The 17081-nt window shown below is 55.5% G+C and overlaps 1 protein-coding gene across 1 annotated transcript; it reads left to right on the forward strand.

Moving 5' to 3' along the window:
• The first annotated feature begins 1233 nt into the window (after positions 1–1233).
• wdr45 (WD repeat domain 45) lies at positions 1234–15167 on the forward strand. The gene is made up of 8 exons (XM_059958521.1): positions 1234–1451; positions 5645–5739; positions 9884–9963; positions 10588–10710; positions 11861–11946; positions 12989–13090; positions 14497–14642; positions 14829–15167. Exons 1-8 carry the CDS (start codon positions 1249–1251, stop codon positions 14936–14938), a joined length of 945 nt encoding a protein of 314 aa, XP_059814504.1. The 5' UTR covers positions 1234–1248; the 3' UTR covers positions 14939–15167.
• Positions 15168–17081: the final 1914 nt, after the last annotated feature.

The raw sequence follows: 17081 nt of genomic DNA on the forward strand, positions 1-17081 counted from the left end.
GTTCAGAGACAGAGTGAATCTCCCTCCACACCTTCCCATCACTCACTCCTGGGGTCATACACAGAATGACTGTCCCTGCACACCGACCATCACACACTCCCGCGGTCAGAGACAGACTGAAGCTCCCTCCACACCTTCCCGTCGCACACTCCCGGGTCAGGCACAGAATGAATCTCCCTCCACACCTTCCCATCACAAGGTCCCGGGATTAGACACAGAGTGAATTTCCCTCCACACCGTCCCATCACACACTTCGGGGGCCAGACACAGAGTGAATTTCCCTCAGCACCATTGCTCACTCCCAGGATTACCCCCTCTCCGTTCTGCCCCCTCCCCAGAGCTGGTGTGGGACGATGCCCGGGATTACCCCCTCTCCGTTCTGCCCCCTCCCCAGTGCTGGTGTGGGACGATGCCCGGGATTACCCCCTCTCCGTTCTGCCCCCTCCCCAGTGCTGGTGTGGGACGATGCCCGGGATTACCCCCTCTCCGTTCTGCCCCCTCCCTAGTGCTGGTGTGGGACGATACCTGGGATTACCCCTTCTCCGTTCTGCCCCCTCCCCAGTGCTGGTGTGGGACGATGCCCAGGATTACCCCCTCTCCGTTCTGCCCCCTCCCCAGTGCTGGTGTGGGACGATGCCGGGGATTACCCCCTCTCCTTTCTGCCCCCTCCCCAGTGCTGGTGTGGGACGATGCCCGGGATTACCCATTCTCCGTTCTGCCCCCTCCCCAGTGCTGGTGTGTGACGATGCCCGGAATTACCCCCTCTCCGTTCTGCCCCCTCCCCAGTGCTGGTGTGGGACGATGCCCGGGATTACCCCCTCTCCGTTCTGCCCCCTCCCCAGTACTGGTGTGGGACGATGCCCGGGATTACCCCTCTCCGTTCTGCCCCCTCCCCAGTGCTGGTGTGGGACGATGCCCGGGATTACCCCCTCTCCGTTCTGCCCCCTCCCCAGTGCTGGTGTGGGACGATGCCCGGGATTACCCCCTCTCCGTTCTGCCCCCTCCCTCGTGCTGGTGTGGGACGATGCCCAGGATTACCCCCTCTCCGTTCTGCCCCCTCCCCAGTGCTGGTGTGGGACGATGCCGGGGATTACCCCCTCTCCTTTCTGCCCCCTCCCCAGTGCTGGTGTGGGACGATGCCCGGGATTACCCATTCTCCGTTCTGCCCCCTCCCCAGTGCTGGTGTGTGACGATGCCCGGAATTACCCCCTCTCCGTTCTGCACCCTCCCCAGTGCTGGTGTGGGACGATGCCAGGGATTACCCCCTCTCCGTTCTGCCCACTCCCCAGTGCCGGTGTGGGACGTTGCCCGGGATTACCCCCTCTCCGTTCTGCCCCCTCCCCAGTGCTGGTGTGGGACGATGCCCGGGAAGCGAAGGACTCGAGAGAGAAGCTGGTGTTGGAATTCACGTTCACTAAGCCGGTGCTCGCCATTCGCCTGCGTCACGACAAGTAAGGACTCTGCGCTGTGCTCAGCCTGTCTCCCCCCTCCCAGGGCCGACACGGTCCAGTCCAGGAACTCCTTCTGATCCTGGGGCTGGTGGGATGTCGTGTTCCATGGTGTCTGCCTGACACTCACTACTTAGAAACATAGGAAACCTGCAGCACAATACAGGCCCTTCGGCCCATATGTGCTGATCATGTCCCTCGGTTAGAAATTACCAGGCTTACCCATAGCCCTCTGTTTCACTAAGCTCCATGTACCTATCTGAAAGTCTCTTAAAGACCCTATCGTATCCACCTCCTCCGTCAACCGGCAGCCCGTTCCACACACTCACCACTCTCTGAGTAAAAATCGTACCCCTGACATCTCCTCTGTACGTTCTCCCCAGCACCTTAAACCTGTGTCCTTTTGTGAGAACCATTTCAGCCCTGGGAAAAAGCCTCTGACTATCCACACGATCGATGCCTCTCATCATCTTATACACCTCTATCAGGCCACTTTTCATCCTCCTTCGCTCCCAGGAGAAATGGCTGAGTTCACTGTTGTGAACTCCTTCCTGTAGTGAGGCGACCAAAACTGAGCACAGAACTCCGTGGGGTCTGACCAGGGTCCTATATAGCTGCGACATTACCTCTCGGCTCCTAAGTTCAATTCCACGATTGATGAAGGCCAATACACCGTACACCTTCTTAACCAGAGTCAACCTGCGCAGCAGCTTTGAGCGTCCTTTGGACTCAGACCCCAAGATCCCTCTGATCCTCCACACTACCATTAATACTGTATTCTGCCATCGTATTTGACCTACCAAAATGAACCACCTCACGCTTATCTGAGTTGAACTCCATCTGCCACTTCTCAGCCCATATTTTGCATCTTATCAAAGTCCCGCTGTAACCTGTGACAGCCCTTCATGCTATCCGCAACATCTCCAACCTTTGTGTCATCAGCAAATTTAATAACCCATCCCTCCACTTCCTCATCCAACAGCATTTATAAAAATCACGAAGAGTAGGGATCCCAGAACAGATCCCTGAGGCACTCCACTGGTGACCGATCTCCATGCAGAATATGACCGGTCTACAAGCACTCTGCTTTTTGCAGGCAAGCCAGTTCTGGATCCACAAAGCAACGTCCCCTTGGATCCCATGCCTCCTTACTTTCTCAATAAGCCTTGCATGGGGTACCTTATCAAATGCTTTGCTGAAATCCATATACACTACATCTACTGCTCTTTCTTCATCAATGTGTTTAGTCACATCCTCAAAAAATTCAATCAGGCTCATTAGGCACAACATGTTGACTATTCCTAATCATTTTATACCTCACCAAATGTTCATAAATCCTGCCTCTCAGGATCTTCTCCATCAACTTACCAACCACTGAGGTAAGACTCACTGGTCTATAATTTCCTGGGCTATCTCTACTCCCCTTTTATGAATAAAGGAACAACATCCACAACCCTCCAATCCTCTGGAACCTCCCCCTTCCCCACTGATGATGCCAGAGGCTCAGCAATCACCTCCCTCGCCTTGAGTAAATCTCATCCGGGCCCGGTGACTTATCCAACTTGATGCTTTCCAAAAGCTCCAGCACATCCTCTTTCTTAATATCTTCATGCTCAAGCTTTTCAATCTGCTGCAAGTCGTCACTGTTGTCACCGAGCCTTTGCCGTAGTGAATACTGAAGTAAATTATTAATTAAGTACGCTGCTCTTTCCTCCAGTTCCATACACACTTTCCCACTCTCACATTTGATAGGTCCTATTCTTTCACGTCTTATCCTCTTGCTCTTCACATACTGTAGAATGCCTTGGGGTTTTCCCTAATCCTGCTCACCAAGGCCTTCTCATGGCCCCTTCTGGCTCTCCTAATTTCCTTCTTAAGCTCCTTCCTGTTAGCCTTATAATCTTCTAGATCTCTAGCATTACCTTCCTCTCGAACCTTTTGTAAGGTTTTCTTTTCCTCTTGACTAGATTTATTACAGCCTTTGTACACCACGGTTTCTGCACCCTACCATAAATTCCCTGTCTCATTGGAACATACCTATGCAGAACTTCACACAAATATTCCCTGAGCATTTGCCACTTTTCTGCAGTACTTTTTCTGGAGAACATCTGTTTCCAATTTAAGCTTCCAATTTCCTGCCTGATAGCCTCATAATTCCCCTTGCTGCAATTAAACGCTTTTCTAACTTGTCTGTTCCTATCTCTCTCCAATGCTATGGTAAAGGAGATAGAATTATGATCACTATCTCCTTATTATTGACTTATAATGTCAAGAAACCTTCTTGGACACACGTAACAAACTCTACCCCATCTAAATCCCTCACACTAGGGAGATGCCAATTGATATTTGGGAAATTAAAATCTCCCATCACAACAACTCTGTTCTTCTTACACCTTTCCAACGATCTGTCTCCCTATCTGCTCCTCAACGTCCCTGTTACTATTGGGCGGCCTATAAAAAACACCCAGTAAAGTTATTGACCCCTTTCTGTTCCTAACCTCCACCCACAGAGACTCCGTAGACAATCCCTCCATGGCGTCCACCTTTTCTGCAGCCGCGACACTATCTCTGATCAACAGTGCCACACCCCCACCTCTTTTGCCTCCCTCCCTGTCCTTTCTGAAACATCTAAAACCCAGCACTTGAAGTAACCATTCCTGTCCCTGAGCTATTCAAGTCTCTAATGGCCACCACATCATATCTCTAAGTACTGATCCACGCTCTAAGCTCATCCGCTATGTTCACAACACTCCTTGCCTTTTGTCTCTGCTCGTCCCTTCTCTATCACCCGCCTATCCTCCCTCTCGCACTGTCTCCTAGTTTCCTCTATTTGAGAGTCAGACGTCTCTTCCCCCGTCTGTTCAGTTTGGAACCTGAGAACATTTCTATCACATACAAACCTTTGATTTCTGTCCACACAAGCAGTCCTTGAATGACCTTTATCCTCCCCCACCTCACTATTTGCTCTAACACTCTGGTTCCCCTCCCCCTGCAAATCTAGTTTAAACCCTCCGGAGCAGCACTAGCAAACCTTCCTGCAAGGATGTTAGTCCCCCTCCGGTTCAGATGCAACCCGTCCCGTCGGAACAGATCCCACCTTCCTTGGAACGAGGCCCAATTGTCCAGAAGCATGAAGCCCTCCCTCCTGCACCAACTCCTTAGCCACATATTTAGCTGCATTATCTCCCTATTTCTAGCCTCACTAGCACGTGGCACGGGAAGCAATCCTGAGGCTGCAACCCTGGAGGTCCTGTCATTCCACTTTGCTCCTAGCTCCCTAAACTCTCTTTGCAGGACCTCCTCCTCCTTCCTATCTACCTCATTAGTCCTACATGGACCACGACATCTGGCTGCTCATCGTCCTGAGAATACTGAGAACATGATCCGAGGTATCGTGGACCCTGGCACCAGGGAGGCAACAGACCATCTGGGATTCTCGATCTTTTCCACAGAATCTCTTATTTGTCCCCCTAACTACCGAATCCCCTATCACTACTGCTCTCCTCTTTTCCCTCCTTCCCTTCTGAGCTGAGGGTCCAGTCTCGGTGCCAGAGACGCGACCACTATAACTTGTCCCTGATAGGTCCTCCCCACCAACAGCATCCAAAAGAGTATACTTATTATTGATGGGAACGGCCAGAGGGGTGCTCTGTTCTTTATGACTGTTCCCCTTCCCTCTCCCGATAGTCACCCAACTACCTGTCTGCTGACTCCTAGGGGTGACTATCTCCCTGAAACTCCTGTCTATTTCTGCCCCTGCCTCACGAATGATCCAAAGTTCATCCAGCTCCAGCTCCAGTTCCCTAACTCGGTTTGTCAGGAGCTGCAGCTGGATGGTCTAGTCATCAGGGACAATTGTGCCCGCCCTGACTTCCCACATCCTGCAAACAGAGCACTCGACTGCCCTAACTGCTCCTCCATTACCTACTTCTAAGTTAATTAAATTAATGAAAGGAGCTTATTCGGCCTTACCTCACGGAGCAAGCTCGCCCTCAGCTTCTCGAGCCAAAGCCTCAATGCTCCACTCACACCACTGGCCGCTCCTCTTCCGTTACCTGTCCTTTTATTTGCCCCTGCCAATTACCTCACGAGGCCTTTGCCCCTCCTCTTCCTGCAGCAACGGTTTCTCGATCACAGGTCTCCTGTTTGTCTCTGCCGCCCTCCCTCACAACCTGCCTCTGACCTTCCCCCCCCAGGATCATCGTTATTCTCAGCCACAGGATCTACGTGTACACGTTCCCCGACAACCCCAACAAGCTCTTCGAGTTCGACACCCGTGACAACCCCAGAGGTAAGTGGCAGTCCATCGTTAACGTGTCCCTGGGCTGAGAGACCCACTTCCTTTCCCCCCCGCAGCCTCCGCACAACGGGTCAGGAGTGTGACCCACGCCCGTAAGTCTTGCGTACAGAATCTGGCCATTTGGCCCATCTAGTCTGCTTCACCATTCCATCATGGCGGATTTATTTTCCGTCTCAGCCCCATTCTCCTGCTTTCTCCTTCGATGCCCTCACTAATTCAGTGCCTGTCAACCTCCACGTACGAGGGGAAGGCAGGGGAATGGGTTGAGAGGTATAGTAAGTTAACTATGAGGGGTGGACCATACTGGATGGGCTGAATGGCCTGGGTCTGCACCTGTGCCTTGTAGTGTAAAGGAGCAGACGGCCCAGCCCAGGTGCTAGAGTGCTTTACTGATGGACGTTGCCTTCCTGAGGCAGTGCCTCCTGTAGATGTTACAGATGGTGGGGAGGGGGTATCGGGCTGAGTGCACGAATTTCTGTCGCTCGTTGCTTTCCTACGAATCCGGGCTGCCGTCCAGCTGGGATGCTTAAAACTGGAGACGTTTGTGAAAGCATCTGGTCATTTTGTTTTTGCAAGAAAGAATGCGACAGTCTGGTGCAGTGTGGCCACTCAGTCTGGAGCAGTGTGGCCTCTCAGTCTGGTGCAGTGTGGCCACTCAGTCTGGTGCAGTGTGGCCTGTCAGTCTGGTGCAGTGTGGCCTCTCAGTCTGGTGCAGTGTGGCCTGTCAGTCTGGTGCAGTGTGGCCACTCAGTCTGGTGCAGTGTGGCCACTCAGTCTGGTGCAGTGTGGCCACTCAGTCTGGTGCAGTGTGGCCACTCAGTCTGGTGCAGTGTGGCCTCTCAGTCTGGTGCAGTGTGGCCACTCAGTCTGGTGCAGTGTGGCCACTCAGTCTGGTGCAGTGTGGCCACTCAGTCTGGTGCAGTGTGGCCACTCAGTCTGGTGCAGTGTGGCCACTCAGTCTGGTGCAGTGTGGCCACTCAGTCTGGTGCAGTGTGGCCACTCAGTCTGGTGCAGTGTGGCCACTCAGTCTGGTGCAGTGTGGCCACTCAGTCTGGTGCAGTGTGGCCTCTCAGTCTGGTGCAGTGTGGCCTGTCAGTCTGGTGCAGTGTGGCCACTCAGTCTGGTGCAGTGTGGCCACTCAGTCTGGTGCAGTGTGGCCACTCAGTCTGGTGCAGTGTGGCCTGTCAGTCTGGTGCAGTGTGGCCTCTCAGTCTGGTGCAGTGTGGCCACTCAGTCTGGTGCAGTGTGGCCACTCAGTCTGGTGCAGTGTGGCCTGTCAGTCTGGTGCAGTGTGGCCACTCAGTCTGGTGCAGTGTGGCCTGTCAGTCTGGTGCAGTGTGGCCTCTCAGTCTGGTGCAGTGTGGCCTCTCAGTCTGGTGCAGTGTGGCCACTCAGTCTGGTGCAGTGTGGCCACTCAGTCTGGTGCAGTGTGGCCTGTCAGTCTGGTGCAGTGTGGCCTCTCAGTCTGGTGCAGTGTGGCCACTCAGTCTGGTGCAGTGTGGCCACTCAGTCTGGTGCAGTGTGGCCTCTCAGTCTGGTGCAGTGTGGCCACTCAGTCTGGTGCAGTGTGGCCACTCAGTCTGGTGCAGTGTGGCCACTCAGTCTGGTGCAGTGTGGCCTCTCAGTCTGGTGCAGTGTGGCCTGTCAGTCTGGTGCAGTGTGGCCACTCAGTCTGGTGCAGTGTGGCCTCTCAGTCTGGTGCAGTGTGGCCACTCAGTCTGGTGCAGTGTGGCCTCTCAGTCTGGTGCAGTGTGGCCTCTCAGTCTGGTGCAGTGTGGCCTGTCAGTCTGGTGCAGTGTGGCCACTCAGTCTGGTGCAGTGTGGCCTGTCAGTCTGGTGCAGTGTGGCCACTCAGTCTGGTGCAGTGTGGCCACTCAGTCTGGTGCAGTGTGGCCACTCAGTCTGGTGCAGTGTGGCCACTCAGTCTGGTGCAGTGTGGCCACTCAGTCTGGTGCAGTGTGGCCTGTCAGTCTGGTGCAGTGTGGCCTCTCAGTCTGGTGCAGTGTGGCCACTCAGTCTGGTGCAGTGTGGCCACTCAGTCTGGTGCAGTGTGGCCTGTCAGTCTGGTGCAGTGTGGCCACTCAGTCTGGTGCAGTGTGGCCTCTCAGTCTGGTGCAGTGTGGCCTCTCAGTCTGGTGCAGTGTGGCCTGTCAGTCTGGTGCAGTGTGGCCACTCAGTCTGGTGCAGTGTGGCCACTCAGTCTGGTGCAGTGTGGCCACTCAGTCTGGTGCAGTGTGGCCACTCAGTCTGGTGCAGTGTGGCCACTCAGTCTGGTGCAGTGTGGCCTCTCAGTCTGGTGCAGTGTGGCCTCTCAGTCTGGTGCAGTGTGGCCTCTCAGTCTGGTGCAGTGTGGCCTCTCAGTCTGGTGCAGTGTGGCCACTCAGTCTGGTGCAGTGTGGCCACTCAGTCTGGTGCAGTGTGGCCACTCAGTCTGGTGCAGTGTGGCCTCTCAGTCTGGTGCAGTGTGGCCACTCAGTCTGGTGCAGTGTGGCCTCTCAGTCTGGTGCAGTGTGGCCTCTCAGTCTGGTGCAGTGTGGCCACTCAGTCTGGTGCAGTGTGGCCACTCAGTCTGGTGCAGTGTGGCCACTCAGTCTGGTGCAGTGTGGCCACTCAGTCTGGTGCAGTGTGGCCTCTCAGTCTGGTGCAGTGTGGCCTCTCAGTCTGGTGCAGTGTGGCCACTCAGTCTGGTGCAGTGTGGCCACTCAGTCTGGTGCAGTGTGGCCACTCAGTCTGGTGCAGTGTGGCCACTCAGTCTGGTGCAGTGTGGCCACTCAGTCTGGTGCAGTGTGGCCACTCAGTCTGGTGCAGTGTGGCCACTCAGTCTGGTGCAGTGTGGCCTCTCAGTCTGGTGCAGTGTGGCCTCTCAGTCTGGTGCAGTGTGGCCTCTCAGTCTGGTGCAGTGTGGCCTGTCAGTCTGGTGCAGTGTGGCCACTCAGTCTGGTGCAGTGTGGCCTCTCAGTCTGGTGCAGTGTGGCCACTCAGTCTGGTGCAGTGTGGCCACTCAGTCTGGTGCAGTGTGGCCACTCAGTCTGGTGCAGTGTGGCCACTCAGTCTGGTGCAGTGTGGCCACTCAGTCTGGTGCAGTGTGGCCTCTCAGTCTGGTGCAGTGTGGCCACTCAGTCTGGTGCAGTGTGGCCTCTCAGTCTGGTGCAGTGTGGCCACTCAGTCTGGTGCAGTGTGGCCACTGTGTTGCAGTACTGAGGTGGTGAGTCGGCCTGTTCCTCCACACGGTGCTGTGGGTCTCGCGGCTCCTGTCGAGCTCCAGACACCCGGCCCTTGTGCGCTCTGTGTCGAGTTTGCACGGTCTCCCTGGGTTTCCACCAGGAAACGCACGGAATCACACCCTCAGGCCCAATCTGTACATGCCAGCTGAGTGGCCTTTCCGAGACAGTCTCACTGGCCTGCATCAGGCCAATATCGAAATATTTCCTCTCCATGTACCAGCCAAATATCTTCTCAACATTGTAGATATATCAGCCTCTCCTCCCTCCCCCTCTCCCCCTCCCCTCTCCCCCTTCCCCTCTCCCCCCTCCCCTCTCCCCCCTCTCCCCATCCCCCCTCTCCCCCTCCCCCCTCTCCCCCTCCCCTCTCCCCCCTCCCCTCTCCCCCCTCTCCCCATCCCCCCTCTCCCCCTCCCCCCTCTCCCCCTCCCCCCTCTCCCCCTCCCCCCTCTCCCCCTCCCCCCTCTCCCCTCCCCCTCCCCCTCTCCCCCTCCCCCCTCTCCCCCTCCCCCCTCTCCCCCTCCCCCCTCCCCCTCCCCCCTCTCCCCTCCCCCCTCTCCCCTCCCCCCTCTCCCCTCTCCCCTCTCCCTTCCCCCTCCCCCTCCCCTCTCCCCTCTCCCCTCCCCTCCCCCCTCCCTCCTCTCCCCCTCCCCTCCCCCTCCTCTCCCCCTCCTCTCCCCCTCCTCTCCCCCTCTCGCCTCTCCCCTCTCCCCCTCCCACCTGTTAAGTCCGTTAACAGAGAGCATTTATTTGGGGGCGAGCCCTCCCGCCGGACACACTTCAATCTCCAGATGTCCCCTCCGTCCCCAGACTGCGGGCCAGGGTGCTGCGGGGCACGTGGAAGCTCATTTGTGAGGACAGTCGGGGAAGGGGGTGACCCCCTGCCAGCGTGCTCACTGCCTCTCTGTCTGCAGGCCTGTGTGACCTTTGTCCCAGTATCGAGAAACAGCTCCTCGTCTTCCCTGGGCACAAATGTGGCAGCCTGCAGCTGGTGGTGAGTGAACCTCCCCTCCTCTCTCGCTCGTGTCCCCCATGTGTGTGACCCTCGCATGCTTTACTACATACGAACCCTTGCGCACGTCACCCGCCCCCCTCCCCACAGGATCTACTGCCGTTCTGTGGTGGGGCAGCCCCCGTCCCTTCCCCTGCCCTCCATCACGGGGGCTGAATTCTCGCCCCTCTCTTCGCTCCAAGGCTCCTGCCTTTCGGGGCGGTGGGCTTGGGGCTGGTGTTGCAGACGCGTTCAGCAGCCCCCTCTCTCTTTGCACCCATTCAGCCCTTCCTATCTGGACTCCCCCTGCTCTGAATCTCTGACGATCTCAGATACGTCCTTCCCAAAGGACTGGGCTTTGGCTCCTCTGGAATGCTCTCCCTTCTGTTTCCGGGCTCTCTGGCTTCCCTTCCATCTATCCCTCCTCCGAATCCAGGATTGCCCACTTCCCCTTCCGCCCCCACATTGCAGAGGCACCACTCCTCGGTGATGGGAGGCTTCCCTGCCCCAACAATCCTCCTCGCCCTGAGAACCTCTCTATCCCTGACACCCCCTGTCCGGCACCACCCCCTCAGTAGGACCCCTCACCCTCCCACACCGCAGACTGAAGACTCCCTCTCCCCACAGGACCTGTCCAACACCAAGCCCGGCACTTCTTCGGCGCCGTTCACCATCAACGCCCACCAGAGCGAGATTGCCTGTGTCGCCCTCAACCAGCAGGGCAGTGTCGTGGCCTCCGCCTCCAGAAAGGTAAAGGGTTTACCGGAGTTTGCAGCAACTCGTCAGTCGGACTTCCTGAGAGAGAGAGAGAGACACACACATGCAACGCTTGGTATCCAGAGCTGTGCTAGCTCACACAAATGTTCCTTTCCCTCTCCCATTGCCTCCCTCCCGCTGTGAGTTCCTTCTTCACAGTCTCTCCCTCTTCCCCTTCCCCTACTGCCTTCCACACCCTTCTCTCCCTCTCCCCCCACTCTCCCCACAAACATACGCATGTGAACTTCTAATACGAGTGTTGCACATGTTTGTGCTGGAACATTTATGTCCCCACGTGGACGCGCTAATGCACAGAAACACACACACAATCACGCAAGCGCACGCACACACAATAATCATGGCAACGGAGAGATTTATGTGGGATGACAAAGTGTGAGTAAAGTACAAAGTAAATGGCAGGATACTTGGTAGTGTGGAGGAGTAGAGGGATCTGGGGGTACATGTCCACAGATCCCTGAAAGTTGCCTCACAGGTAGATAGGGTAGTTAAGAAAGCTTATGGGGTGTTAGCTTTCATAAGTCGAGGGATAGAGTTTAAGAGTCGTGGGGTAATGATGCAGCTCTATAAAACACTGGTTAGGCCACACTTGGAGCACTGTGTCCCGTTCTGGTCACCTCACTATGGAAGGATGTGGAAGCATTGGAAAGGGTACAGAGGAGATTTACCAGGATGCTGCCTGGTTTAGAGAGTATGGATTATGATCAGAGATTAAGGGAGCGAGGGCTTTACTCTTTGGAGAGAAGCAGGATGAGAGGAGACATGATAGAGGTGTACAAGATGTGAGAGGAATAGATAGAGTGGATAGCCAGCGCCTCTTCCCCAGGGCACCACTGCTCAGTAGAAGAGGACATGGCTTCAAGGTAAGGGGAGGGAAGTTCAAGGGGGATAGAGGAAGGTTTTTCACTCAGAGTGGTTGGTGTGTGGAATGCACTGCCTGAGTAGGAGGTGGAGGCAGGTACACTAGTGACTACTAGACAGGGACATTGAGGAATTTAAGGTGGGGGGTGATATGGGAGGCAGGGTTTGAGGGTCAGCACAACATTGTGGGCCGAAGGGCCTGTACTGTGCTGGACTATTCTATGTTCTATGTGACTCTCTGACCCTCACACCAACTTGTCTGCAGGGCACCCTCATCCGCCTCTTCGACACACAGACCAAGGAGAAGCTGGTGGAGCTTCGGAGAGGAACAGATCCCGCCACACTTTACTGGTGAGAGTGCAGTAGCTCACCCCTCCCCCAGGGTCAGACACAGAGTGAAGCTCCCTCCATACTGTCCCATCCCACACTCCCGGGGTCAGACACAGAGTGGAACTCACTCCATACTGTCCCATCACACACTCCCGGGGTCAGACACAGAGTGGAACTCCCTCCACACCGTCCCATCCCACACTCCCGGGGTCAGACACAGAGTGGAACTCACTCCATACTGTCCCATCACACACTCCCGGGGTCAGACACAGAGTGAAACTCCCTTTACACCGTCCCATCACACACTCCCGGGGTGAGACACAGAGTGAATCTCCCTCCACACCATCACATCACACACTCCCGGGGTCAGACACAGAGTGAATCTCCCTCCACACTGTCCCATCACACACTCCTGGGGTCAGACACAGAGTGGAACTCCCTCCACACTGTCCCATCACACACTCCTGGGGTCATACACAGAGTGAATCTCCCTCCACACCGTCTCATCACACACTCCCGGGGTCAGACACAGAGTGAATCTCCCTCCACACCATCACATCACACACTCCCGGGGTCAGACACAGAGTGAATCTCCCTCCACACTGTCCCATCACACACTCCTGGGATCAGACACAGAGTGGAACTCCCTCCACACCGTCTCATCACACACTCCCGGGGTCAGACACAGAGTGGAACTCACTCCATACTGTCCCATCACATGCTCTAAAGGCAGGATTAATGATCTCAAGTTGTACTTTTTTGGAAGCCAATATTAAATCAAGGATTCCCATTAGAAACAGTGTACCAGGAAGAATTAATCCTGAGGGTGGGTGCCGCAGGTGAGTGAGTGAAAAATTGGGAACAGAAGTGAAGCGAGAGGATATGTACTGAGGTGTAGGGTTATGGAGGCACTGGGCAGAGCATTGTGTGGTGTTAGCACTGATTAGAGAGCAAAGGGGTAGGTGGGTTCCCTTCTGAGGGAGCTTGGGCATGTGTGGTGCAACCCTGGTGTTAACCTCCCCATTTCTGTTTCTCTCCTGGCCTCCGGGATCCTGTCACACAGCATTAACTTCAGCCACGACTCCTCCTTCCTTTGTGCCTCCAGTGACAAGGGCACCGTACATATCTTCGCCCTCAAGGACACCCGGCTGAATCGCCGTTCAGCGTGAGTCCAGCCACCCATGCCTTGTGGTGTGGGTTTTTATATTGGCAGGGAGGGAGGGGGGAATTGACTGTTGCTGCATCCGCTCACGGTGGGCACTGCAAACGACCGCCAGTCTGTCCCAGTATCTGTTCACATGGAAAAGACACTGCAAATGGCCACCAGTCTGCCCCAATATCTGGTCACATGGAAAGAACACTACAAATGGCTGCCAGTCTGTCCAGTGAACAACTATGGTTGGCAGTTACTCGAAGTGGCCACCAATTTTCCTCATGACTACTTCATGCTGGATGGACTTTTCAATTTCCAATCCAGGGTGTGTTTATGTTGAATGGATACTGCATATGTCCACCAGTTTGTCCCATTACCTGTTGATGGTGGGTGGACACTGCATATGGCCGCCAGTGTGTCCCATTACCTGCTGATGGGTGAACACTGCATATGGCCGCCAGTGTGTCCCATTACCTGCTGATGGTGAGTGAACACTGCATATGGCCGCCAGTGTGTCCCATTACCTGCTGATGGGTGAACACTGCATATGGCCGCCAGTGTGTCCCATTACCTGCTGATGGTGAGTGAACACTGCATATGGCCACCAGTGTGTCCCATTACCTGCTGATGGGAGTGAACACTGCATATGGCCGCCAGTGTGTCCCATTACCTGCTGATGGTAGGTGAACACTGCATATGGCCGCCAGTGTGTCCCATTACCTGCTGATGGTGAGTGAACACTGCATATGGCCACCAGTGTGTCCCATTACCTGCTGATGGTGAGTGAACACTGCATATGGCCGCCAGTGTGTCCCATTACCTGCTGATGGTGAGTGAACACTGCATATGGCCGCCAGTGTGTCCCATTACCTGCTGATGGTGGGTGGACACTGCATATGGCCACCAGTGTGTCCCATTACCTGCTGATGGTGAGTGAACACTGCATATGGCCGCCAGTGTGTCCCATTACCTGCTGATGGTGAGTGAACTCTGCATATGGCCGCCAGTGTGTCCCATTACCTGCTGATGGTGAGTGAACACTGCATATGGCCGCCAGTGTGTCCCATTACCTGCTGATGGTGAGTGAACACTGCATATGGCCGCCAGTGTGTCCCATTACCTGCTGATGGTGAGTGAACACTGCATATGGCCGCCAGTGTGTCCCATTACCTGCTGATGGTGAGTGAACACTGCATATGGCTGCCAGTGTGTCCCATTACCTGTTGATGGTGGGTGGACACTGCATATGGCCGCCAGTGTGTCCCATTACCTGCTGATGGTGAGCGGACACTGCATATGGCCGCCAGTCTGTTGTGTCACCTGCTGGTGGTGGATGCAGTTGGCACCCGCTGGCAGTTCTCATGTGTGAAACGGGAGAGGAGCTAACATTTGTATTTCCCGGTGTTGTCTGTTGGCAGGTTGGCACGGGTGGGCAAGGTAGGGCCCGTGATTGGACAGTATGTGGACTCCCAGTGGAGCCTGGCCAGTTTCACTGTGCCAGCGGAATGCGCCTGTATCTGCGCCTTCGGCAGGAACAGCTCCAAGAACGTCAACTCCGTCATAGGTGGGTGTCCAGGCCACGGGAGTGGGGGAGGGAGGAGGGGTCACAGAGCCCACATGTGCCTTCCGTCCCCGCGCAGATCTCACCAGTAAATGATGGTGTGTTCTCCTCGCCGGCCCTTCCGCGGTGCAGCATTCCACATCCAGATCAAATCTAACTTCTCCTCTCCCTCTTTCCCCAACACCCCAGCCATCTGCGTGGACGGGACATTCCACAAATATGTCTTCACCCCGGACGGAAACTGCAACCGCGAGGCTTTCGACGTCTACTTGGACATCTGCGACGACGACGATTTCTGAATGTTCTCCCCCACTGTGTCGTGGTGCCTGAGGCCCAACCAGCCACACCTTCTGACAGGATGGGGTGATGGCTCCTTTGGCTGAATCGTTAAGCATCTCTGTGCCAACCGTGAGGACATCAAGCAGTGTGACTGTGCGTCTGAACTGACTTTTGGTTCAAATAAGCAAATATTTATACACTTCTGAAATCTTATCTCAAAGTTCAAAGTAAATTTATTATTGAAGAACACATACAGAATGTCAGCATGTACATTCCTGAGATTCATCTGCCTGCGAACGTCGAGTTACAGAGGATTGGGTATCAAGGGCAGTGATGGATTCCCACACAGTACAAGCTCAGAGTCTGAGGATTAGCAGGCAGTTCGACAAGGGAATGGTGCTCTTCCCCTTTCTCATTCCTTCCTCTCACCCCCTTCTCTCCCCCCTCCCCCCTTCCCCTCCCCACCCCCTGACCCCCTATTCCTCCCCCTCCCTCTCCCTCCCCGTCCCTCTCACCCCTCCCTCTCCCTCCCCGTCCCTCTCACCACTCCCCTCCCCGTCCCTCTCGAGGATATACATGTAACAGGTTAGCAATGATAATATACATATCTACACAGAAGTATGGGATTAAGAATCAGCCAAGCTCTATCGAAGTCTAGGGGTTAAATGATCAGTCTTCAGGAGAAGCAGAGTTCAGTTCAGTTTAGTGTAGTTCGAGTTACTTGTACCGTTGGGGAGAGAGAGTGAGAGATACAGCTGAAATTTCAGGCAAAGCTTCCGTGGTTGTCTTGCACGGTTGTGGTCACCGACTGTGACCCCTCCATTCCGGATGTGACCGCTGTCCGGTTGTGGTCACCGACTGTGACCACTCCGTTGCAGATGCGACTGTTGTCCGGTTGTGGTCAGTGCCTGTGACCACTCCGTTCTGGATGTGACCGTTGTCCGGTTGTGGTCACCGCCTGTGATCTCTCCGTTCTGGATGTGACCGCTGTCCGGTTGTGGTCACCGATTGTGACCCCTCCGTTCCGGATGTGACCGCTGTCTGGTTGTGGTCACCGCCTGTGATCCCTCCGTTCCGGATGTGACCGCTGTCCGGTTGTGGTCACCGCCTGTGACCCCTCCGTTCCGGATGTGACCGTTGTCCGGTTGTGATCATCGACTGTGACCCCTCTTTTCCTGATGCGACCGTTGTCCGGGTGTGGTCAGTGACTGTGACCCCTCCATTGCGGAAGCAACCGTTGTCCGGTTGTGGTCACCGACTGTGACCCCTCTGTTCTGGATGCGACTGTTGTCCTGTTGTGGTCAGTGACTGTGACCCCTCTGTTCCGGATGTGACCGTTGTCCGGTTGTGGTCAGTGACTGTGACCCCTCCGTTCCGGGTGTGACCGGTGTCCGGTTGTGGTCAGTGACAGTGACCCCTCCGTTCCGGATGCGACCGTTGTCCGGTTGTGGTCACTGACTGTGACCTCTCCGTTCCGGTTGCGACTGTTGTCCGGTTGTGGTCACCGGCTGTGACCCTTTCGTTCCCGATGCATCAGTTGTCTGGTTGTAGTCACCGACTGTGATCCCTCCGTACCGGATGTGACCGCTGTCCGGTTGTGGTCACTGCCTGTGACCCCTCCGTTCCGGATGTGACCGTTGTCCAGTTGTGGTCACCGACTGTGACCCCGCTTTTCCTGATGGGACTGTTGTCCGGGTGTGGTCTGTGACTGTGACCCCTCCATTGCGGAAGCGACCGGTGTCCGGTTGTAGTCAGTGACTGTGACCCCTCCGTTGCGGAAGCGACCGTTGTCCGGTTGTGGTCACCGACTGTCATCCCTCCGTTCCGGATGCGACCGTTGTCCGGTTGTGGTCACCGCCTGTGACCCCTCCGTTCCGGATGTAACCGCTGTCCATTTGTGGTCACCGACTGTGACCGTTCCAGATGTGACCGTTGTCCGGTTGTGATCATCGACTGTGACCCCTCTTTTCCTGATGCGACCGTTGTCCGGGTGTGGTCAGTGACTGTGACCCCTCCATTGCGGAATCAACTGTTGTCCGGTTGTGGTCACCGACTGTGACCCCTCTGTTCTGGATGCGACTGTTGTCCTGTTGTGGTCAGTGACTGTGACCCCTCCGTTCCGGATGTGACCGTTGTCCGGTTGTGGTCAGTGACTGTGACCCC

This window comes from Hypanus sabinus, unplaced genomic scaffold, assembly GCF_030144855.1.
Source record: "Hypanus sabinus isolate sHypSab1 unplaced genomic scaffold, sHypSab1.hap1 scaffold_1071, whole genome shotgun sequence".
In the NCBI taxonomy this organism is placed as follows: Eukaryota; Metazoa; Chordata; class Chondrichthyes; order Myliobatiformes; family Dasyatidae; genus Hypanus; species Hypanus sabinus.